General features: G+C 42.6%; 1 protein-coding gene across 2 annotated transcripts; it reads left to right on the top strand.

Annotated features, from left to right (window-relative positions):
- LOC121567207 (cyclin P) lies at nucleotides 1-24,653 on the top strand. Of its 2 annotated transcripts, none has more exons than XM_041877137.1 (9): nucleotides 1-141; nucleotides 18,668-18,793; nucleotides 19,231-19,306; nucleotides 19,400-19,572; nucleotides 20,602-20,700; nucleotides 20,892-20,966; nucleotides 22,886-23,044; nucleotides 23,557-23,735; nucleotides 23,912-24,653. In XM_041877137.1, the coding sequence occupies exons 1-9, from the start codon at nucleotides 88-90 to the stop codon at nucleotides 24,087-24,089; spliced, it is 1,119 nt and encodes a 372-aa protein (XP_041733071.1). In that variant the 5' UTR covers nucleotides 1-87; the 3' UTR covers nucleotides 24,090-24,653. The 2 variants fall into 2 exon arrangements, with proteins under 2 accessions (XP_041733071.1, XP_041733070.1); XM_041877136.1 differs by having other exon boundaries at nucleotides 20,892-21,047.
- The last annotated feature ends 1,240 nt before the right edge of the window (nucleotides 24,654-25,893 follow it).

Here is a 25,893-nt window from a genome sequence, read left to right as displayed (position 1 = left end):
TCTCTCCGGTCTCATCTGCCGCCCCTCGTGGTTTCAAGTAGCTGCAGGGCCTCTTAAGTGAATTTGCTGTTTCCGGATCAAAACATCATGGCCAAGACCGGATTCTGCGATTCCATGCCACTGCTGGACTTGCACAAGAAGGTGAGTTTGAAGTTGAAATAGAATGCGTAAAGTTTTGTATATTCGACGTCCCATAATGTGTCCAAACATTTAAATGCGCGCAGCACAGGTGATCCACACCTGCGCGTTTGTTTATTCCTTCCCAAGTAAAACAACTGAATATGAACTTTCTGGGTTTGGGTGGGAATGGTTTCATAGAAAATGTGTAGCCCTTGATCATGACGCTCAGTTCCATTACATTACAGATGTCATTGGACGAAGGCATCTTCTGTACGGGGGAGATTTGTTAAGCGTGTTTTCACATATAGTCGTCTTTTAAAATAACCGATCTCAGACCTTTTTAGTGAATTCTGGCCTTCTGTAGCTCAGTTGGTAGATCATGGCGCTTGCAACGCCAGGGTTGTGGGTTCGTTTCCCACGGGGAGCCTGTATGAAAAATGTATGCACTCACTAACTGTAAGTCGCTCAGGATAAGAGCGTCTGCTAAATGACTAAAATGTAAATGTGAAGGTAAAAAAAAAACATGAAAAGGCTAAATAACTCGTTTTTTTGTACTGCCTTTGAATTAGGACTCAACTCTTTTGCCAGTTCACATTACCTTTTTTTTATGCCTCAGTCCTCTTTGCATTCACATTGCTATGTTTAGAAACGAACCAAGATCTTTTTCCAACATTCACTCAATGCACTCCGGGTTTTTACTAAGTGCAGGACAAGCCATTCCATCAGAACGTGTTATTGAACAGCTGTATATAGCCTACCTAATTACATTTAGGAAGCTAATAGATTGCATTTAGTTAAAAGATAAGACATAACCATTTTAATCAGAAGCTACTATTAACTTGTAAATATTATTGGTTACAGAATAAATAGCAGAATAACAACTGCAGATTAAATAATGCTTTAATGAAAATTCTACACCCAATGCAGGCTACTGCCCCTTTAAGTGCTATAATTGATTTTGTACCATATGTTGTGATTCTCACCAACTATGTTGTCTTCTCACACTATTCAAACGCCACAATCGAATAATCAGATTATGACGCTGTCTTGGCCTATAGATCAAATACTGCAAACAAATCATCTTTACTACAAACGTTTTGTACAATCACTCATGTGTGGTGCAGGAATAATGACAAGCGCACCTGGGAAGCTTTGTGTGCACATTGCCCTAAAAAAGGGAACCGGACCGAGAAATTCAAGCGAACCAAACTCAGACCACCTTTCGAGATGGTCTCAGTTCGGTTGGCTACGGGGGCTCTTTTGAGCGGTCTGAGTTCCTTTTGTAGTGTTCACACTGAACATACACTTAAGCGAACCGCACTGAGTACAAAGATTGGCTGAAAGGGACCAAGTGTGAACACCCTAACACACATTGCTTGTGGTACGGTTTATGAAACATAAATACCTTTCATATCCGCAATAAATACTTTTCTAAAAACAAAAGGTTAAATTGATACACACCTATATAGGGTTATGGTTTCTACATGGCCATATTTCCATGTCACAGCGCTTGTTGGTGGAAAACAGACGGAAGACTGAGGTGACTACCTTGTGTTAATTAGCTACAGTATCTGCATATCCGAACACCTGTGTAAACGGATGACGGACGCCACAACTAAAAAATACTGTTGGCTGCAACTGTGTACAGTAAGAGTTTATTTTGCATTTGTAAAATAATTTTGATGTGATATAAAAGTAGAGGAATTTATGTTTCTAGAACCGCAATTGAAAATTGGTTCACGTTTAGATGGAGTATTTGGCTGTTTTGGTGTGCCTATTATATAAAAATAAAAATAAAGCCTTTTATAAACATTTCATGCAATTCTACGTACTTTTTACATATTAGCGGATTATTTTTTTTATCCCACACAAATTACCTAAATTACAGGCTAATAATGGACAGAGATACTTAAAAACGTTATGCCTACCTTGCCACCCCAGGCAGAGTACGCCTACCGACGCAGACAAATGTAAGCTTTAACTGCTGGCTACTCTTCTTCCATGACATAACCCAACGAGAGAAGGTCACACGTGTTTCCCTAAAACCTGTCTGGGTTTTGTTAAGTTGCGTCAATTCAAATCTGGTATAGGAACAAAAGAGGTCAATACACTTATTCTAAAATAGACTAGTATTTTAATTAATGCAAACCACTTCAATGGTAAATATAATGTTCGTATATACGGGTCCACTGAAATACCACGCAGGGCACTCAGAGAACTAAGCCATTGTTATGAGTTCTTCTTAAAATACTCTGACAGAGAGAGTTCCCGCTCCCTGCTGGCCAATCAGAGTAGAGACTGAGCGTGGTTTAGACTTACTCAGCCAATCGTTGGCGCACAGGCTGGTCCCAGTCCCCTTGGCTCTCCACTGTTGCCAGGCATAAGTTTGTTATCATCACAACCTGTAGAGTCATCACCCATAGACACTGTTCCCCTGTACTCCTTGTACCTACGTCCTTGGACGGTTCACAGATCACAAAGAGGCAGTGTTCGTGTCTGTGAGAAATACAAGTCTTATCTCATCCTACCCCCTAACGTTCCTCACATGAATCACAGCTTGTTATGTGAAACAATTTATATCAGTACAGTACAAACCTTTTATGTTTAATAATTAATGAATTCTTTCTAAGCTAGTCATCACATCTAAATCCCCCTTTTCACACCCACTGGGTGTGAACCCAAAATAAGAAAACACAGGGTGTCACTCATTAAAATACAATACAAACAAAAATAATCACACTTTTATTAATAGGCAATAATGATAATAAAAAGGCCTTCAGTCCTTCCATCTACACCTAACTTGTACTAGGTTGGCTACCAGCCACCCAGGAACTTCAAACCTTCACATAAGGAAAGACAAACATTCACAATGGTTAACTTGATTAATAAAGCATAAAACACAGGATTAATAGAACACAAAACACAATATTAATAAAACACAAACAGGGAAGTAAATTTTGGCCCCCTTTAGACACCCTCTAGGGTGTCACTCCACCAAGCCTGGTAGGTCATATCCTTCATTCCTTAGGTCGGAGTCCGGGATTGGGCCGTATCTCACCATCTGTTGGGAAACCGCCTTCTCCATTCTCACCAACCCTCGGACACAGGGAATAAGACAACATCCACAAAGAACAAGTATACCCATAGAAGCTATAACTTCTTAACTTAAGGCTCTGTCGTAGCCGGCCGCGACCGGGAGACCCATGGGGCGGCGCACAATTGGCCCAGCGTCGTCCAGGGTAGGGGAGGGAATGGCTGGCAGGGATGTAGCTCAGTTGGTAGAGCATGGCATTTGTAATGCTAGGGTTGTGGGTTCGATTCCAGTATAAAAAAATAAAAAAATGTATGCACTCACTAACTGTAAGTCGCTCTGGATAAGAGCGTCTGCTAAATGACTAAAATGTAAATGTAAACTTCACCCAGAATAGTTACAACAATAGTTTTCCATTTACCAAATATGTTATCAAACCAACCGTTTAGGGAGCTATCAATACCAGAGTTCTCAGCCAGTTCGTTCGCCAGCGTGGTGAGTCTCTGAAGCGCTTTGGTCACGGACCCGTCCGGTGCTGAATTGTTGGAGATGAAAGTACAGCACATTGATCCAAACAGAACACAAACTCCGCCCCGCTCAGCCAAAAGCATATCTAAAGCTATTCTATTCTGCCATGCCATTAAGCTAGTTGCCGCTGTCTGCTCAGCCAATCCCTTTATTGCATCACGAGTGTGGTTTATAAATCTTTGCTGGTTATAGTAAATATAATTTATCCAATCTACATTTTTATTAATTGTTGACCACCAGAAAATACTTGATTCAAACCCAGCTGCGATCTGATTCCTAGCTTTGAATTGTTCTGGAACCCCTCGAGGTACTCCTATCCCATCAATATATATCCTTTCATCAAAGGATCCCGGGAGGAGGTCCCAATTTCTACGTGACAACTCACCAGTCTGTCACGTTTGATTGTTTGCGTATGTAGGTGAGTTCACAATCTGTTATCACCACACAACCATCAGAAGTCAGCACGGGCCTGGTTTTGGTTCCTAAAATCCTCTGGCTGCAACAAAGAGGATAGATTAGTCATGGTCTCTTTAGTTGTGACATTCTCTGTGTGGGAGCAGGAGCTAAGATGCCCTACCCTGTATCCTATCTTATTAGTCCTAGAAAAACAATTAATAAGAATCCCCTGAGACTTCAAACGGAGGCAACCTAGGTCGGGGTGACTTTGTTATCGGGGGATACAGATAGTGCAAGTTACTACAAGACTCCTTCACCACATTCCCAGGTGGCTTGAACAATTTAATCATGGAGGATAAATCTGACGAGTTGTTAACCTTGGTTTGGCTCTCCCACAGGCATAACAGTCCTCTTTAGACATAGTTCTTGCCGTATACTGAATCCATTCCAACCACAGGTTAGGATCTCTATAACCCGTCTCCACCTGTACTACTTCCTTCAGGTCTATAGTTTGCACTATCTTCACCACAGCCCCGGTCTCACTACCTCCCTCAGAGAGGTTTACTCTATAGGGTGCCCCAGTTGAAGAGGATATCTCACTTGTCAGGTCTGTAACCTGTTTTAGTGTAATTCACTTTCAGACAGTACCTACCCTTATATGGGTCGCACTGCCATTTCTGGTCATTCCCTACTTTCACAATACTACACCTGTCCTTAAACTGTGTATGGAGATTGACATATTCCCCAAAACCTCTGACATACAGGTGTGGTTAATAAACTATCTTCACACATACATGTTCAGCTCTCAATTTCTATTCTTTTTTTCTTTTTTTTTTGTTGTATTTTGTCCTCTCCTTCGTATAATTTATTATTTAATCCTACCATCTCTTTTGACACATGATTTGCCCATGTGTCAATATTACCACCTACCTAAACAATCACTTAGGGAATATTGGTAATTCATTATCCAATTGCCATCCCTCCACTCTCTCTTCTGTTATTTTATGATTCAAATCATATATATTATTACCAAATTATAATCTTTTTCACAGTATTATAAATTACCCTCAACTTAGTAAAATAAATTATCTTAAAGTCCTCCTCTCATGTCTTTAGAATTTACTAGTGTGGATGATTAATTAACACCAGAAAGTTAAAACAGAGTTCAGAGGCCATTGAAATCATTCAACGAACTGTTCCATCCCATAGTATACTAAACATTACCATTATTCTAAATATTTCATTAATGTTAGTTATCCCAAGTGTTCATTAAGTCCTCATGACATTCATTCTCATAAGAAATCATATATACCCCAAACTCAGCCAAAACCGAAAAACTCCATAAAATTCACTGTGCGTGCTCCTCTAAGACCTATCACCCTTGACCTGCTGAAAACCCCCCAAAATTGAAACAACAAGGCTTTATAAACATCATACTAGGTGTGTTGTTTTTTGTTTGAAAAACCCAATTTGAAAAACAACCACAAATAGCCAGGCCTCACTTGATTTGGTAGCTCACTTTTATGACCTAAATACTGCCTAACTTCACTACTGCTCCCCCTAGCCCTGGGCAACATTCCAATGAGATGAGCTAATCTTTCTCCTGGTTATAATCTAAAGATGGTAGTACACACAAAACATGATACAGATATCCCCAGTCCTAATCCATCAATAATTGTTTGTATCAATCTAATTCCTCATAACTAATCCATAAAACCACTCAAAATCCCTGGAGTATACAATGATTATTTAATTGATTACCCTAACTCTGCTACATGTGATCTCATCTCAAATGATCCATTATCAATTATTTGATCAACCCCCTAGGAAAATCTGTCTCCCCTTCTATTGTTCCTGTCCCCCCTGTAAATGTCATACTTCACTTTTTAGCCAATACAATCACGGTTACATCAAAAGTAATGCAATGTCTATATTAGGGTGTAAGGTAAAACATAATTTTCTCCCTAATATATCTTCATACTCTTCTTCTTTCCCTAAATTAGATTTAATCCCTTGCCTTTCCTCTATTATCCTTCTATCATTACTGGATCAATGATAAATGTAATAACTATTCATAATAATTGTAATAACTATTTCACATTAAATTGTACCTTTTTCTGATAATGTTATAATTGTAGCCTATTGCATTACTATAGTTTAAAATATAAGTTTGTTTATTTAACAAATCCAGAACCCACACAGGCTAGCGCTATTCCCCCAGCACAACAGCCAAAGCCACTTGCATCCCCTGGTCCCCGTAATGAAAATAAATTATCGTTCTACAATTTACCAACTTATTTGTATACACCACTGGTGTTAAGCAACCTATCGAATAAAGTAATAACAATTAGAATGTATCAAAGCACTGCCTTCCAGTCAAGCATTCAGACCTCCACTTGAAATCCCACAGCTCAACCCAACTCGCTTGACTGTCTCTATAAAAATTGTTTTCTCCCGCTAACCAGAGCCATAAATTACTCTCCTTTGTCCTCAACTCAATTTTCACAGCTCTATCGCCATTTCAGTTCGCTATTCAATTTCTTTAACTGTTCTCTCTGATTAGGCCCTAATTAATAAAACAAATACTTTACCAGCACACATTTAATTCATATCCCTATCATTTTTGAACTACGGGGAAGGCGCGGGGACCTTGTAACATATTTTCATAGACCTTTCTAGAATACTTCTACTTAAGCTATCTAATTCAACCTTTCACATTTCTCAATCCACGTAGTAATCTAGGTATATACCCCCAATGTGAAAGCTTTACCCACTGTCCCTACCTGTGTTCGAACCAGGGACCTTTTACATACATCGCCAGTCACCCCACACATTCCGCGATGCTTTCAAAGTACGCCAAACAACCACTTCCATGTCGCACAACCAGCCACGTCAATACTCCCGACTAGCCAGCCCTCTCATCTCAAACACCCTAGTAGCAAAAATAAAACACTCTCTAACAGCGTTCTGCATTTACCTCTATCATCGGGTTTAAAAACTAACGTAACAACATTAACCATCCTCCATTGCTGTAGTAACGTCTTGTTTGGTTCAGTTTATTTATTACGGAGTGTCCTTAATACTATAATAATACATAATCGAATTCCCCTCATACATACAGATTTCACCTTATGCCATTGAAATGCAAAATAAACCATGATAGCTCAATGGAGCCCCCTATTGGCTCTCCACTATTTATACATTACTTCCATAACCACATTAGTTATGGTCCGATTACCCATTAAACCTTATCACATGATCAATCAACGGCACAACCTTAAACTCATATGGGGCGGCAGGCAGCTTAGTGACCAATAGTGCCGCGCAAACAACCGAGAGGTCGCCGGTTCCAATCTCCGAGCCGACCAGGCGAAAAATCTGCCGATGTGCCCCTGAGCAAGGCACCCAACCACAATTGCTCCTGCAAGTCGCTCTCGACCAGAGCGTCTGCCAAATTACCAAAAATGCAAATGTAAATATTCTCTACTTTCTCACCCATGATGTACGTCTACGTTCGGGTGAGCAAGTTCATACGTATATATCGTCAGAAACCCACAGGCACCTCTCAAACAATCGCCCCGTGGTGTTCCCAGCCAACTCCCAGTCTTTCCTGACTCCAACAGCCACACTCTCGCTGTCTCCAGCCCCTCCTCTCCTGTGTCCAGTCGTAACAGGCTTTGTCTGCTTTTCGTTTGAGCGTTTCCAATATTCTGCCGTTATTTAAAGTATGTTAGTCTATTTATTTAAATCAAATTATTCCCACCTAATTAGTTAAAGTCGGTGCATATTTATATTTCAACGATAAACCAAATTATTTCTGTCTAATTATTTAACCAGTATTTTGCAGGGTCATACATCAACCGTTACAGTTCAATTATATCAGTTCAAACGTTTCAGTTTAGTCATACTAGTTATTCATTATTTTACCTTTATGTTCCCAATTGTTATTAACGGGTTATACGGTTTAAGCAACCACAAACCCAACAGTTATTCACAAATTATACAGTTTGGACAGCCACAGACGTCTTTAATTCCTAATTAGTTTTCTATCAAGGTATACAGGTTTATTAATTTTAATAACCCGTATTCAGTCTTTTATTTCGTCTGGGATCATTTGCTCCCTCATTCATACGACACCCTATACTTTAAAGTGCCCCTCTGATCCTAGCCGTATCTAGCCCTTTGATACGTGTCAGTAGTGCAACACTATCTAAAATTGAAGTGCCCCTTATGATCCTAGCCTTCTGATACGTGTCAATAGCGCAACACTTTTAACCAATAATTCCCTACGCCTCCAGTTCTCACCACTTGTGATCCTAGCCTGGAGTCGACTAAAATGTAAGTGCCCCTTATGATCCTAGCCGTATTTAGCCTTCTGATACGTGTCAATAGCGCAACACTTTTAAGCCAATAATTCCCTGTACCCCCAATTCCCACCCCTGGTGGTCCTAGCCTGGGGATTTCAGTATCATTCCCGATCCTAGCCGTACCTAGCCCTCTGGTACGTGCCGGTGAACAATACTCTATAATACCATGGTTTTAACACTCACATTCACCAAAGGTTTGCATGTCACAATATTGTGCTTATCTACTCATAATAGTTTCATAATTAAGTTCACTTACATCAGTCAGGCGTTTCACAAAATTAATTTGGATAAAGCCAATGTGCAGAAATGTAGTTATATAACAATAGGTGTCTGCTTACCTGTTTTTAGTAGTCCGGACATTTTGTGAAACACACCGTTCAATGACAGAGATGTCCAATGGGCCAAACAATACCCAGCGAAGTCCCTTCTACCAGATCAGTCGGTGGTCACCAATTGTTAAGTTGCGTCAATTCAAATCTGGTATAGGAACAAAAGAGGTCAATACACGTCTTCTAAAATAGACTAGTATTTTAATTAATGCAAACCACTTCAATGGTAAATATGAAGTTCGTACAGTGGGGGAAAAAAGTATTTAGTCAGCCACCAATTGTGCAAGTTCTACCACTTAAAAAGATGAGAGGCCTGTAATTTTCATCATAGGTACACGTCAACTATGACAGACAAAATGAGAAAAAAAAATCCAGAAAATCACATTGTAGGATTTTTAATGAATTTATTTGCAAATTATGGTGGAAAAGAAGTATTTGGTCAATAACAAAAGTTTCTCAATACTTTGTTATATACCCTTTGTTGGCAATGACACAGGTCAAACGTTTTCTGTAAGTCTTCACAAGGTTTTCACATACTGTTGCTTGTATTTTGGCCCATTCCTCCATGTAGATCTCCTCTAGAGCAGTGATGTTTTGGGGCTGTCGCTGGGCAACACAGACTTTCAACTCCCTCCAAAGATTTTCTATGGGGTTGAGATCTGGAGACTGGCTAGGCCACTCCAGGACCTTGAAATGCTTCTTACGAAGCCACTCCTTCGTTGCCCGGGCGGTGTGTTTGGGATCATTGTCATGCTGAAAGACCCAGCCACGTTTCACCTTCAATGCCCTTGCTGATGGAAGGAGGTTTTCACTCAAAATCTCACGATACATGGCCCCATTCATTCTTTCCTTTACACGGATCAGTCGTCCTGGTCCCTTTGCAGAAAAACAGCCCCAAAGCATGATGTTTCCCACCCCCATGCTTCACAGTAGGTATGGTGTTCTTTGGATGCAACTCAGCATTCTTTGTCCTCCAAACACGACGAGTTGAGTTTTTACCAAAAAGTTCTATTTTGGTTTCATCTGACCATATGACATTCTCCCAATCCTCTTCTGGATCATCCAAATGCACTCTAGCAAACTTCAGACAGGCCTGGACATGTACTGGCTTAAGCAGGGGGACACGTTTGGCACTGCAGGATTTGAGTCCCTGGCGGCGTAGTGTGTTACTGATGGTAGGCTTTGTTACTTTGGTCCCAGCTCTCTGCAGGTCATTCACTAGCTCCCCCCGTGTGGTTCTGGGATTTTTGCTCACCGTTCTTGTGATCATTTTGACCCCACGGGGTGAGATCTTGCGTGGAGCCCCAGATCGAGGGAGATTATCAGTGGTCTTGTATGTCTTCCATTTCCTAATAATTGCTCCCACAGTTGATTTCTTCAAACCAAGCTGCTTACCTATTGCAAATTCAGTCTTCCCAGCCTGGTGCAGGTCTACAATTTTGTTTCTGGTGTCCTTTGACAGCTCTTTGGTCTTGGCCATAGTGGAGTTTGGAGTGTGACTGTTTGAGGTTGTGGACAGGTGTCTTTTATACTGATAACAAGTTCAAACAGGTGCCATTAATACAGGTAACGAGTGGAGGACAGAGGAGCCTCTTAAAGAAGAAGTTACAGGTCTGTGAGAGCCAGAAATCTTTCTTGTTTGTAGGTGACCAAATACTTATTTTCCACCATAATTTGCAAATAAATTCATAAAAAATCCTACAATGTGATTTTCTGGATTTTTTTTTCTCAATTTGTCTGTCATAGTTGACGTGTACCTATGATGAAAATTACAGGCCTCTCTCATCTTTTTAAGTGGGAGAACTTGCACAATTGGTGGCTGACTAAATACTTTTTTCCCCCACTATATATACGGGTCCACTGAAATACCACGCAGGGCACTCAGAGAACTAAGCCATTGTTATGAGTTCTTCTTAAAATACTCTGACAGAGTTCCCGCTCCCTGCTGGCCAATCAGAGTAGAGACTGAGCGTGGTTTAGACTTACTCAGCCAATCGTTGGCGCACAGGCTGGTCCCAGTCCCTTGGCGCTCCACTGTTGCCAGGCATAAGTTTGTTATCATCACAACCTGTAGAGTCATCACCCATAGACACTGTTCCCCTGTACTCCTTGTACCTACGTCCTTGGACGGTTCACAGATCACAAAGAGGCAGTGTTCGTGTCTGTGAGAAATACAAGTCTTATCTCATCCTACCCCCTAACGTTCCTCACATGAATCACAGCTTGTTATGTGAAACAATTTATATCAGTACAGTACAAACCTTTTATGTTTAATAATTAATGCATTCTTTCTAAGCTAGTCATCACATCTAGATCCCCACAGTTTAAACATATTCTATTGTACATAAAGTGAATAGATTAATCAATTAATAGTGACAGAATTATACTGAACAAAAATATTAACTACCATGCAACAATTTCTACGATTTTACTGAGTTACAGTTCATATGAGGAAATCAGTCAATTGAAATCAATTAATTAGGCCCTAATCTATGGATTTCACATGACTGGGCAGGGGTGTAACATATGTTAATCATACTCTCCTTGCATTGTGTTTAGTTCAAAGAAATCACCCCAGCCAGTGGTCCCAGTTGATCGTTTATTTATTATCTGTGATTAAATAGGAAACAGCACGTTAGTTCTGCAGGGCTTAATGATGTTGATGGCTGTCGATTGTAAAATATGTAGCATGAAAACTGTTAGCAGTGAGCTTATGTGACCATTACATCGGTGCATGCTAGCTAACACATTTATATACAGCAATTATATACCAAAGCACATCCCAGAAAGCCCCTCAATCCCTAACAGGTACCATATACCCACACATGTATGAATCAGGAATGTACAGCGAACTTGTACACATTGTAAAATATAAAAATGGAATACAGTATTCAGGACGTGACATATGCCTTGCATCATATTTTCATACTTGGGAGACCTGACGTTCGCGATCTCCCCATATCTGCAAGCGGGGCCAATAACACGCCTTATTGTAATCGGAATTGAACCAACCAATAAGAGTGCTTGAACATTAAATACACATTTATTTAAAGGCAAATGGGTGGGCCTGGGAAGGCATAAGCACAGGGGAGCCAGGCCCAGCCAATCAGAATGAGTTTTTCCCCACAAAAGGGCTTTATGACAGACAGAAATAATCCTCAGTTTCATCAGCTCTCTGGGTGGCTGGTCTCAGACGGTCCCGCAGGTGAAGAAGCTGGATATGGAGGCCCTGGGCTGGCGTGGTTACACGTCTGCGGTTGTGAGGTCGGTTGGACGTACTGCCAAATTCTCTAAAACAACATTGGCTCATGGTAGAGAAATGAACATTCAATTATCTGGCAACAGCTCTGTGGGACATTCCTGCAGTCCACATGCCAATTGCATGCTCCCTCAACTTGAGACATCTGTGGCATTGTATTGTGTGACAAAACTGTACATTATAGTGGCCATTTATTGTCCCCAACACAAGGTGCACCTGTGTAAAGATCATGCTGTTTAATCAGCTTCTTGATATGCAGCACCTGTCGGGTGGATGGATTATCTTGGCAAAGGAGAAATGATCAATAACAGGGATGTAAACAAATTTGTGCAGAACATTTGAGAGAACTAAGGTTTTTGTGCGTATAGAACATTTCTGGGATATTTTGATTTTGAAAAATGGGACCAACACTTTTTACATGTTACGTTTATATTTTTGTTCAGAATAGATCACCTCCCAAGCAAAGTCAGCCTCTGAATGTCAAAGAAACGAAACAATGATATCCCAATATGCATCAGATGTAATGTAAGTTACTCGAATCAGGCGTATTGTGAAGTCAATAAATCTGATAAATGCATCATGGGCAAGAAACATTGTTTTTAATAAAAATCGATTATAATTTAGTAGTAGTAGCAAGCTATCAAAGTTGACCTCCAGTGCGCTTTCTCATCTTCGCGCTCTCCTTCTCAAACTGAACAGAACAAAGGCTACAGGCTAGTCTGCGCACAAGATGGTGTATTTTTTTGGGGGACTAGGCCTAATCCAAAACTATTTTCGGAAGAAACCTTGTTGGCTGCTTTTCCTTCACTCTGCCGTCTGACTCATCCCAAACCATCTCAATTGAGTTGAGGTCGGGGGATTGTGGAGGCCAGGTCATCTGATGCAGCACTCCATCACTCTCCTTCTTGGTAAAATAGCCCTTACACAGCCTTGAGGTGTGTTAGGTCATTGTCCTGTTGAAAAACAAATCATATTCCCACTAAGCCCAAACCAGATGGGATGGCGTATTGCTGCAGAATGCTGTGGTAGTAATGCTGGTTAAGTGTGCCTTGAATTATAAATAAATCACACAGTGTCACCAGCAAAGCACCCCCACACCATAACGCCTCCTCATCCATGCTTTACAGTGGGAACAACACATGCGGAGATCATCCGTTCACCCACACCGCATCTCACAAAGACACGACGGTTGGAACCAAAAATATCAAATTTGGACTCCAGACCAAAGGACAAATTTCCACTGGTCTAATGTCCATTGCTCGTGTTTTGTGGCCCAAGCAGGTCTCTTCTTCTTATTGGTGTCCTTTTTAGTAGTGGTTTCTTTGCAGAAATCCGACCATTAAGGCCTGATTCACACAGTCCCCTCTGAACAGTTGATGTGTCTGTGACTTGAAGCATTTATTTGGGCTGCAATTTCTGAGGCTGGTAACTCTAATGAACTTATCCTTTGCAGCAGAGGTAACTCTGGGTCTTCCTTTCCTGTGGCGGTCCTCATGAGAACCAGTTTCATCATAGATGGTTTTTGCGACTGCACTTGAAGAAACGTTAAAAGTTCTTAATTTTCCGTATTGACTGACCTTCATGTCTTAAAGTAATGATGGACTGTTATTTCTCTTTGCTTATTTGAGCTGTTCTTGCCATACTATGGACTTGGTCTTCTACCAAATAGGGCTATCTTCTGTATACCCCCCCCCCCTACCTTGTCACAACACAACTGATTGTCTGAAAAGAAAATCCACAAATTAATTTTTAAGAAGGCATACCTGTTAATTGAAATGCATTCCAGGTGACTACCTCATGAAGCTGATTGAGAGAATGCCAAGAGTGTGCAAAGCTGTCATCAAGGCAAAGGGTGGCTATTTGAAGAATCTCAAATATAAAATCTATTTTGATTTGTTTAACACTTTTTTGGTTACTACATGATTCCATATGTGTTATGTCATAGTTTTGATGTCATCACTATTATTCTACAATGTAAAAAATAAGGAAAAACCCTTGAATGAGTAGGTGTGTCCAAACTTTTGACTGGTAGTGTATGTACACACTTTGCATTCGGAAAGTATTCAGACCCCTGACTTTGTCCACATTTTGTTACGTTACAGCCTTATTCTAAAATTGATTTAATTGTTTTTTTCCCGCAATCTACACACAGTACCCCATAATGACAAAGCGAAAAAAGTTTTTTAGAAATGTTACCAAATGTATAAAAAAAAAAAACTTATTTACATAAGTATTCAGACCCTTACAATGACACTCACAATTGAGCTCAGGTGAATCCTGTTTCCATTGATCATCCTTGATGTTTCTACAACTTGATTGGAGTCCACCTGTGGTAAGTTCAATTGATTGGACATTATTTGGAAAGGCACACACCTGACTATGTAAGGTCTCACGGTTGACCGTGCATGGCAGAGCAAAAACCAAGCCATGAGGTCGAAGGAATCGTCCGTACAGCTCCGAGACAGAATTGTCGAGGCACAGATCTGGGGAAGGGTACCAACAAATGTCTGCAGCATTAAAGGTCCCCAAGAACACAGTGGCCTCCATCATTCTTAAATGGAAGAAGTTTGGAATCACCAAGACACTTCCTAGAGCTCCAGAGTTCCTCTGTGGAGATGGGAGAACCTTCCAGAAGGACAACCATCTCTGCAGCACTCCACCAATCAGGCCTTTATGGTAGAGTGGCCAGATGGAAGCCACTCCTCAGTAAAAGGCACATGACAGCCCGCTTGGAGTTTGCCAAAAGGCAACTAAAGGACTCTCAGACCATGAGAAACAAGATTTTCTGGTCTGATGAAACCAAGTTTGAACTCTTTGGCCTGAAGGCCAAGTGTCACGTCTTGAGGAAACCTGGCACCATCCCTACGGTGAAGCATGGTCATGGCAACATCATGCTGTGGGGATGTTTTTCAGCGGAAGGGACTGTGAGACTAGTCAGGATCGAGGGAAAGATGAACGGAGCAAAGTACAGAGATCCTTGATGAAAACCTGCTCAGGACCTCAGACTGGGGCGACGGTTCACCTTCCAACAGGACAACGACCCTAAGCACACAGCCGAGACAACACAGGAGTGGCTTCAGGAAAAGTCTCTTAATGTCCTTGATTGGCCCAGCCAGAGCCCGGACTTGAACCCGATCGAACATCTCTGGAGAGACCTCAAAATAGCTGTGCAGCGACACTCCCCATCCAACCTGACAGCGCTTGAGAGGATCTGCAGAGAAGAATGGGAGAAACTGCCCAAATACAGGTGTGCCAAGCTTGTAGCGTCATACCCAAGAAGACTCAAGGCTGTAATCGCTGCCAAAGGTGCTTCAACCAAGTACTGAGTAAAGGGTCTGAATACTTATGTAAATGTGATATTTCAAACAAAATGTTTTATACATTTGCTAACATTTGAATCCATTTTAGAATAAGGCTGTAACATGACAAAGTGGAAAAAGTCAAGGGGTCTGAATACTTTCAGAATGATGTGTGTGTGTATATATATCTGTGGAAAAAATTAAGAGACCACTGCAAATGTTTCTTAAATCTGCATCTCTACATGTATGACAGCAATTCCATTCCAGTGTCTGTTGAATTCCAACACAGGCACACCTCATTCTACTGAATTAGGTACTGATTAGGTGATCACATGAACCAAATCTTATTTTTAACAAGGAAAAGTATAAAAAACACTGCTGTGGTCATCACTATCCTCTTGCAATAGGACCAGCTGGATGGCAAAAACAGTGTTAATAGTACCTCAAAAGTAATATTAATCAAAAAATAACTACTGACCATGCCAAAAGACTTGAAAAGGAAAGTTTTGAGTGAGGAAAAGAAGGGGTCAATCTGGCTTTACTGGCAGAGGGATACAGTAGGCCACAGGTTGCTTCCATCCTTATAATTTCAAAGACTGCGGTTCATAAGAACAAGGTCAAGCAGCAGACGTTGGGGACAACAAAGCTACAGACCGGCAGAGGGCGAAAATGACTACTGACCGGGATGACTGCCAACTCATTCGAATGTCACTCAACAACCGTAGGATGACATCAAGTGACCTACAAAAATAATGGCAAACGGCAGCTGGAGTGAAGTAAATGGCGAGGACGGTTCAAAACAGGCTCCTAGGGGCAGGGCTGAAGTCATGCAAAGCTAGAAAAAAGACCTTCACCAATGAGAAGCAAAGAAGAGCCAGGCTGAGGTTTGCAAAAGACCATAAGGATTGGACCATAGAGGACTGGATTAAGGCCATCTTCTCTGATGAGTCCAATTTTCAGCTTTGTCCAACACCTGGTCGTTTAATGGTTAGATGGAGACCTGGAGAGGCCTACAAGCCACAGTGTCTCGCACCCACTGTGAAATTTGGTGGAGAATCGGTGATGATCTGGGGGTGCTTCAGCAAGGCTGGAATCGGGCAGATTTGTCTTTGTGAAGGACGCATGAATCAAGCCACGTACAAGGTTGTCCTGGAAGAAAACTTGCATCCTTTTGCTCTGACATTGTTCCCCACGCCATTGCGCCAAGCCACGCCACACAGCCAGGTCAATCAAGGTGTGGATGGAGGACCACCAGATCAAGACAAGACCCTGTCATGGCCAGCCCAATCTCCAGACCTGAACCCCATTGAAAACTTCTGGAATGTCATCAAGAGGAAGATGGATGGTCACAAGCCATCAAACAAAGCTGAGCTGCTTGAATTTTTGCGCCAGGAGTGGCATAAAGTCACCCAACATCAATGTGAAAGACTGGTGGAGAGCATGCCAAGACGCATGAAAGCTGTGATTGAAAATCAGGGTTATTCCACCAAATATTGATTTCTGAACTCTTCCTAAGTTAAAACATTACTATTGTGGTGTTTAAAAATGAACATGAACTTATTTTCTTTGCCTTATTCAAGGTCTGACAACACGGCATCATTTTTGCTATTTTGACCAGTTGTCATTTTCTGCTAATAAATGCTCTAAATGACAATATTTTTATTTGGGAGAAATGTTGTCTGTAGTTTATAGAATAAAACAAAAATGTTATTTTTACCCAAACACATACCTATCAATAGTAAAACCAGAGAAACTGATAAGTTTGCAGTGGTCTCTTAATTTTTTACATCTCAGGAGGGATTTTGTCCCACTCCTCTTTGCAGATCTTCTCCAAGTCATTAAGGTTTCGAGGCTGACGTTTGGCAACTCGAACCTTCAGCTCCCTCCACAGGTTTTCTATGGGATTAAGGTCTGGAGACTGGCTAGGCCACTCCAGGACCTTAATGTGCTTCTTCTTGAGCCACTCATTTGTTGCCTTGGCCGTGTGTTTTGGGTCATTGTCATACTGGAATACCCATCCACGACCCATTTTCAATGCCCTGGCTGAGGGAAGGGGGTTCTCACCCAAGATTTGACGGTACATGGCCCCGTTGATGCGGTGAAGTTGTCCTGTCCCCTTAGCAGAAAAACACCCCCAAAGCATAATGTTTCCACCTCCATGTTTGATGGTGGGGATGGTGTTCTTGGGGGTCATAGGCAGCATTCCTCCTCCTCCAAACACGTTGAGTTGATGCCAAAGAGCTCCATTTTGGTCTCATCTGACCACAACACTTTCACCCAGTTCTCTGAATCATTCAGATGTTCATTGGCAAACTTCAGACGGGCATGTATATGTGCTTTCTTGAGCAGGGGGACCTTGCGGGCGCTGCAGGATTTCAGTCCTTCACGGCGTAGTGTGTTACCAATTGTTTTCTTGGTGACTATGGTCCCAGCTGCCTTGAGATCATTGACAAGATCCTCCCGTGTAGTTCTGGGCTGATTCCTCACCGTTCTCATGATCATTGCAACTCCACGAGGTGAGATCTTGCATGGAGCCCCAGGCCGAGGGAGATTGACAGTTATTTTGTGTTTCTTCCATTTGCGAATAATCGCACCAACTGTTGTCACCTTCTCACCAAGCTGCTTGGCGATGGTCTTGTAGCCCATTCCAGCCTTGTGTAGGTCTACAATCTTGTCCCTGACATCCTTGGAGAGCTCTTTGGTCTTGGCCATGGTGGAGAGTTTGGAATCTGATTGATTGATTGCTTTTGTGGACAGGTGTCTTTTATACAGGTAACAAGCTGAGATTAGGAGCACTCCCTTTAAGAGTGTGCTCCTAATCTCAGCTCGTTACCTGTATAAAAGACACCTGGGAGCCAGAAACCTTTCTGATTGAGAGGGGGCAAATACTTATTTCCCTCATTGAAATGCAAATCAATTTAGAACATTTTTGACATGCGTTTTTCTGGATTTTTGTTGTTGTTATTCTGTCTGTCACTGTTCAAATAAACCTACCATTAAAATTATAGACTGATCATTTCTTTGTCAGTGGGCAAACGTTCAAAATCAGCAGGGGATCAAATACTTTTTTCCCTCAGTGTGTGTGTGTGTGTGTGTGTGTGTGTTGTCTATATATCTCTATCTCTCCTAATAAGCAACTCATTCTAAAACACTGAGAAATATTGACATTTCGTCAATCACAAATTACATGACCCTCCCCTGGACTAGATAAAGAAATTACTAAACCCTCCACTTTACTGAAATTGAAAAGCATGACCCTCCCCCATTTTCCTCAAGGTAACCATTTCTGTACATTTCGATCTGTCACTAAGATGTATTTTTGGCTGCCTCCAAAACAGGCTGCCGAAGAGAGACGAGCCCCCTTAAGAGCCTTGGCCAATGCCTGTGGGCCCAAAGAGCGCAGGCAGCCCCAGGAGGGAGAGCCCAGGGGGACCCACCAGAAGACTGAGCCAGAGCGCAGATGGGTACGCCACTTCTCTCCTTCTGCCATAGCCTGACCTCCCTTCTATTCCATTTCCTCTTCCGTCTGTTCTGGAGTGTAGTCATTAGTCCAAACAGTAAAATTTGAGTTTCTATTGGACAAATTCAGTGAGGTTCTATTCAGTTTGCTTCCGTATAAGAAATGTTTTGCAACAATCGGCGTAATGAATAGACCCCAGCTGCGAGGGCCCACATTCAAGTGCCTATACTCATTGCTGTGTCTCTCACACCGTTGAATGCTCTTTCTAGTCTTCATGCCTCAAGTACGCTTCAGATCAAATCCTTTATTGAAGTCTCAGAACAGTATGTGGAGTCTCCATATTAATGCACTCTTAACAATACCTTATGTTTTGACATCTTATCCTTCCTCTATGCCACGCTCTGTGTTAATTTAATTGTCCTGCTGTGTATGTCTGAGCAGGCCTGGAGGCTGCCTGTGTCGACAGACGATGGCATTATCATTGGCTTCCATGAGGACGACAGCCCCTCACATTCAGGTCACTGCAATATACTTCTGTACCAAATATAGCATATCATTGTATGTTAGCCTTGTGTCTGTACTAAGTTAACCCTCTCTCTACTATGGTCAGATGGCTGTATGGAGGAAGAGGCTGTGCTGCTCTACCTCCATGGCCTCCAGGGTCTCTATAGCCTGCAGGCGTTGGTGCCTGGCCTGCTGCGTCATGAGACTGAGCTGGCTATGGAGACGCTGGGGCTTATCTATGACAGGAGCTACGCATGGGACATCTTCTCTGACATGATGGTGAGGTGGGGGTGTAATAGAGGTGGAGCCATGTAATGAGTAACCTTGACTCAGACCCAGGGAGTCTTGTTAGATCCCAGAGTTAATTCCTAGGCTTTAGCTCACACTCTTGTCGCAACTTAGGAAAGTTGATCAAGATTGGGAGGAGGCTTGTATTATTAGTCCAGAATCGCTCTACATTTCAATTACATTTACATTACATTACATACATTTTAGTCATTTAGCAGACGCTCTTATCCAGAGCGACTTACAGTTAGTGAATACCCTTTATTTTTATTTATTTATTTATACTGGCCCCCCATGGGAATCAAACCCACAACCCTGGTGTTGCAAACGCCATGCTCTACCAACTGAGCTACATCCCTGCCGGCCATTCCCTCCCCTACCCTGGACAACGCTGGACCAATTGTGCGCCGCCCATGAGTCTCCCGGTCGCGGCCGGCTGCAACAGAGCCTGGATTCGAACCAGGATCTCTAGTGGCACAGTTAGCCCTGCGATGCAGTGCCTTAGACCACTGCGCCACTCAGGAGCTTACAATCACTAACCACGTTTCCATCCACAGTTTATATGTGCGTAGAGTCATACCGTATAAAAAATAATTAAATAAAATCACAACAGCTGTGATGCAACAGGATGTTTTGGTACAATTTTATAAATGCAGACAGATCATTTGTTCGTTCAACATGGTGGGATCTTTTTGTGTCGGCGAGATATTGATTTAGCAACCATTAACTTTGAGTCACGCGATGACATGGTGTGCCAAGACCGGAGTAGGCACAATTGCTATTTAACGCAACAGTTTTTGTGACAAAACTATCGGTAGAGTTTTCGGTACATGAGAACTTCAGAGAAAGTACATTTTGTGCACTACGTCACGCACTGATTTTGATCTGCAACGAGTCAGTTTGGCGGAAACACCACTGATGGGGAATGTGTTTGAATATCCGCATGAAAGTCTTTCGCCAATTGGATGGAAACCAAGCTAGTGAAGTTATTTTGTTATTCATTGACATGGTCTTCTTTTCCAGAGAAGTCAGTTGCGGTTCACCTTCCCCAATGCAGACCTACCCAGACCATTCACAAACGCCACCCGCGCCATTCTGGTCGACTGGCTCATCCAAGTCCATGTGAGTTGCCCTCGAGTCCCTCTACTATTTATCTAAAAGGATTTCCTGATTTAGGAAATGTGCACTTGACAACAGTTTGACCCTCCATAGTGAAGCAGTTTTTAAGCAGGTGCCCTTCAGCTTACCTAAGACAAAATGTATGTGGTAGAATTCACTGTGTGCTCCCCATCACTCCTTCCTTCCTCTTACAGGAGGTTTTCCATTTCTCAGAGGAGACCCTCTACCTGTCTGTCCACCTCCTGAACCGCTGTCTACACCAGATCAAGGTGAACACAGCCAAACTGCAGCTGCTGGGAGTGGTATGTCTCTTCCTGGCTGCCAAGAAAGAAGAGTGTCTTCTCCCTGAGGTATTCTACATCAGACCTGGGTCAGATACATATGGTGTTCTCCACCAACGTTTTCCCTCACTGAAGCCATTATGCATAGCTTGGTGTGCATAATCAAGTAAGCGTTGGATATACAGTGAGGGGGGAAAAGTATTTGATCCCCTGCTGATTTTGTATGTTTGCCCACTGACAAAGAAATGATCAGTTTATAATTTTAATGGTAGGTTTATTTGAACAGTGAGAGACAGAATAACAACAACAAAATCCAGAAACACGCATGTCAAAAATGTTATAAATTGATTTGCATTTTAATGAGGGAAATAAGTATTTGACCCCCTCTCAATCAGAAATATTTCTGGCTCCCAGGTGTCTTTTTATACAGGTAACGAGCTGAGATTAGGGGCACACTCTTAAAGGGAGTGCTCCTAATCTCAGCGTGTTACCTGTATAAAAGACACCTGTCCACAGAAGCAATCAATCAGATTCCAAACTCTCCACCATGGCCAAGACCAAAGAGCTCTCCAAGGATGTCAGGGACAAGATTGTAGACCTACACAAGGCTGGAATGGGCTACAAGACCATCGCCAAGCAGCTTAGTGAGAAGGTGACAACAGTTGGTGCGATTATTCGCAAATGGAAGAATCACAAAATAACTGTCAATCTCCCTCGGCCTGGGGCTCCATGCAAGATCTCACCTCGTGGAGTTGCAATGATCATGAGAACGGTGAGGAATCAGCCCAGAACTACACGGGAGGATCTTGTCAATGATCTCAAGGCAGCTGGGACCATAGTCAACAAGAAAACAATTGGTAACACACTACGCCGTGAAGGACTGAAATCCTGCACCGCCCGCAAGGTCCCCCTGCTCAAGAAAGCACATATACAGGCCCGTCTGATGTTTGCCAATGAACATCTGAATGATTCAGAGGAGAACTGGGTGAAAGTGTTGTGGTCAGATAAGACCAAAATCGAGCTCTTTGGCATCAACTCAACTCGCCGTGTTTGGAGGAGGAGGAATGCTGCCCATGACCCCAAGAACACCATCCCCACTGTCAAACATGGAGGTGGAAACATTATTCTTTGGGGGTGTTTTTCTGCTAGGGGGCAGGACAACTTCGCATCAAAGGGACGATGGACGGGGCCATGTACCTTCAAATCTTGGGTGAGAACCTCCTTCCCTCAGCCAGGGCATTGAAAATGGGTCGTGGATGGGTATTCCAGCATGAAAATGACCCAAAACACACGGCCAAGGCAACAAAGGAGTGGCTCAAGAAGAAGCACATTAAGGTCCTGGGTGGCCTAGCCAGTCTCCAGACCTTAATCCCATAGAAAATCTGTGGAGGGAGCTGAAGGTTTGAGTTGCCAAACGTCAGCCTCAAAACCTTAATGACTTGGAGAAGATCTGCAAAGAGGAGTGGGACAAAATCCCTCCTGAGATGTGTGCAAACCTGGTGGCCAACTACAAGAAACGTCTGACCTCTGATTGCCAACAAGGGTTTTGCCACCAAGTGCTAAGTCATGTTTTGCAGAGGGGTCAAATACTTATTTCCCTCATTTAAAATGCAAATCCATTTATAACATTTTTGACATGCATTTTTCTGTATTTTTGTTGTTGTTATTCTGTCTCTCACTGTTCAAATAAACCTACCATTAAAATTATAGACTGATCATGTCTTTGTCAGTGGGCAAACGTACAAAATCAGCAGGGGATCAAATACTTTTTTCCCTCACTGTATGTCGGGTTCTTCCAGACCTCCAAACACTGACAGCGGAAGCTACAGGAGAAGGGCATTGGGCAGGGTTGTTTTTGGACCAGGCCTTTCTCTAGCATTCTCCAACCCCCTCACTCTCTCCTCCAGGTGTCTGAGCTGTGCTTCCTCATGGAGAATGGCTACTCCAATAGACAGCTGCTCCGTATGGAGCGCCGGGTCCTCACTGAGCTGAAGTTTGAGCTTTCCCACTGCTCTCCGCTGCACTTCCTGCTCCTCTCTGCCTCAATCGCCCACTGCAGCACCAAGGTGGGTGAATCCTCAACACTTTAACCCAGAGCAGAGTTTGGCCAGGTTTTAGAATGGACACCATGTTGGCTATTTATTCTCTAAATGTTGGTGATGTAACAATCGGAGTGCCTCTGAGAGTTCCCTATGAAATGACAGAGCAGTGCATTTAACATATGTTTTATTGTTTAGCATTCAGGATAATGTGTATCCAAGTTGGTGCCGTGTTGTGATGTCAACAAATTGCATATCTGCCTTCACTGGACATCTTCATAGGGATTTGAAACTTTCAGAAATGAACCGCACAATGCGGAAGCGTCAATTATCACTTAGCAAGTGCTATGGAGGAGAAAGTGGCGCCCTCAATGTTCAGACAGAAACCACATTGGCCAAATGACCCCTTGAACCTAGTTGCTAGTCAAGCTGCTCATATTATCAGGTCCACATGAACATGTTAGTAATCTTCTGAGATGTGCAGCACAACCGCAATAAAGACAACCTGGAACATCCCCTTTACTCGTCTCTACGTGCAGGTGGTGTGGATGGCCCGTTACCTGCTGGAGCTCTCTCTGCTGGAGGGACAGTGTGTGGTGTTCCTGGCTGCCCACCTGGCTGGTGCTGCCCTCTGTCTGGCTCGCAGGGTACTGCAGGAGCCCCCCACCCCAGAGGGAGAGACTGCCTGGTGTGTTGCCTCCAGTATCCATGTAGGCAGGTGAGGATAAGCTCTTTCTTGATTGTCCCCCCCAAAAAAATATCATTGTCTCCACACTGATTGCAAATCTACTTGACATATGATACCCAATCATTTTCACTATCAGACTTTGAAGTGTAATGTACTTCTTCTGTTGTCTTTTGACGCCACCTCTTTCTCCTGTCTGCCTCCTTCAGTGAGACGACCCTGCTGAAGATAATGCTCATCCAGGCAGGGGCTGCAGCCCGGGCCCAGAGCAGAGAGACCCGCGCTACTTTCCTCAAGTACTCCACAGCAGGGACCATGCACGTCAGCAGCCACCCGACCCTGCTGAGTGCCCCCTGTCTGCTGGGCCTGCCCACTACACACACTTGAAGCCCCACAGTAGCCTACACATGAAGAGGAGAGTGGGGTGTGTGTCACTGTTTTTCTATGGGAATGGGCCATTGTAGGAGGAATGAGGATTACATTATGATGAATTCAGGGAGGCGGACATCCTAATTGAGGACTGACTAGCAGAGGGTCCCCTACAGTCACCTTTTACCTCAGACAGACATTTCATATTGTAAACGAGCAAGCTTGAGATGAGATGAAGGCTTGCGAGAATACATTTGACCCACCACATCAAGGAGAGGTGTGAGGGGGAGGAAGGGGACATCAATATAATATGCAGTACCGAACTGACTTGTCTGCCTGTTCTGGACTGGCCAGTGCCACATTTATTTTATGCTCTTATCTTGGATCTAATTGTGAATCAAAAAATAACAAGTTTTGTCTTCCGATGACTGTCAGTTTTTTTTTTTACTGTTTCTTGTAAAATGTTGGGACAAAGCAGGCTTCAATTGTTTAAATGTGACATGGTTTATTGGAACTTTTTAATAATGTTAAATAAAGTTGTCTGCTGCTAAATGTCAGTCTGCTGGCATTTTTTGTAAGCTACCTCTAAGTTTCTGCCTGCCCTTATTCATATAGCCTGGCTATCTAGCTGATGCTGTCTGGTCAGAAAGAGTATGACATTGTTGCCGCCCATAGCATTGAATGCAAGGGAATCCAGCGAGCATTTGACCTCCCTTGATATATTTTTAAAATAAAATAATAGCCAATCAGCGTTGTGCTAAACCCATAGCATTGAATGCAAGGGAATCCAGCGAGCATTTGACCTCCCTTGATATATTTTTAAAATAAAATAATAGCCAATCAGCATTGTGCTAAACTGAGTGAGCTCAGCTGTGAATGGTCCTGGCACACAAAAACGTGTCAAGGGAAGCCAGTTTGGATTTGGCTTGAGACCAATCACATCAGAAGCCAAACATAATTTACAGCAAAAAAACGTTCATTGTTGCATATATTTGTGTCCTTGTCCTCCGGTGGCTAGCTAGCTAACTAAAATCATCCCTTTCCTAAATTAGCCATGGACAGAGATGGGTATTTGGTCTTGTGGTTTTACTTAATTCTCAGTACTGGCCAATGATGATAATGGTGATTCTGATACAACTATAAATTGATACATTGTGCCTCTGGCCTGAGGGAATGGAAGTTCAACATGTAGCTAGATGTAGTATGCTAATGTTAACTAGCTGGCCTGGCGCATCATTGCCAATGAAAGGAAGTTAGGCTAGCAAACAAGCATTTTAGCCAAGTAGCCTAGGACAACAAAAACTAAAAGCATGTACTGTATGACAGAGTCATAGACCGTTTAGGCAACATGAAAGATGATGGCATTGGCGTTTCTCTACAAGTAGGGTGAGTCAACATGTTTTTCTACTTGCACGCGCACACACAGAAATCAGTACCATGGACAGCCACTTATTTAACTTAGGTTGATTGGACTAAATCGTTTTTGGTATCTTTTAGTTGTCACTGTATTAGACTAAGAATAGGTGATTAGATTATGTTGAAGTTGAAATTGTGCTGGAATAGTGGAGGCGGCTCCTATTTTCTTTGCCACTTGCGGTAACTCCGTGGTTCTAAATCAATAGTTGTTTGTAGTCCGAAAATTTCGGAAACATTAACTTGCTTGACCATGCTGTTGGTCATGTAACTGTTTGTTACATGCAATATGTTTTGTGGACTTCACCGGACAGATGTTGCTCTCCAGTTTTGTAATGAAACATGTGTGTGGTTGAATTTATTCTGCCACTGTGTCTTCGTATTGTCTCGGCCTTAGCCTATATATCAC

The sequence above is a fragment of the Coregonus clupeaformis genome, chromosome 5 (assembly GCF_020615455.1).
Source record: "Coregonus clupeaformis isolate EN_2021a chromosome 5, ASM2061545v1, whole genome shotgun sequence".
In the NCBI taxonomy this organism is placed as follows: domain Eukaryota; kingdom Metazoa; phylum Chordata; class Actinopteri; order Salmoniformes; family Salmonidae; genus Coregonus; species Coregonus clupeaformis.
Note: the sequence above shows the minus strand (reverse complement) of the source record. Positions and strands in the feature narration are given on the sequence as shown.

Excerpts from the sequence above, each read along its gene's own strand:
- LOC121567207 (XM_041877136.1), top strand. The coding sequence starts at position 88 with ATGGCCAAGACCGGATTCTGCGATTCCATGCCACTGCTGGACTTGCAC. Across the intron at positions 19,307-19,399 it reads CGACAGCCCCTCACATTCAG|ATGGCTGTATGGAGGAAGAG; the intron begins GTCACTGCAATA and ends TACTATGGTCAG. Across the intron at positions 23,736-23,911 it reads TCCAGTATCCATGTAGGCAG|TGAGACGACCCTGCTGAAGA; the intron begins GTGAGGATAAGC and ends TGCCTCCTTCAG.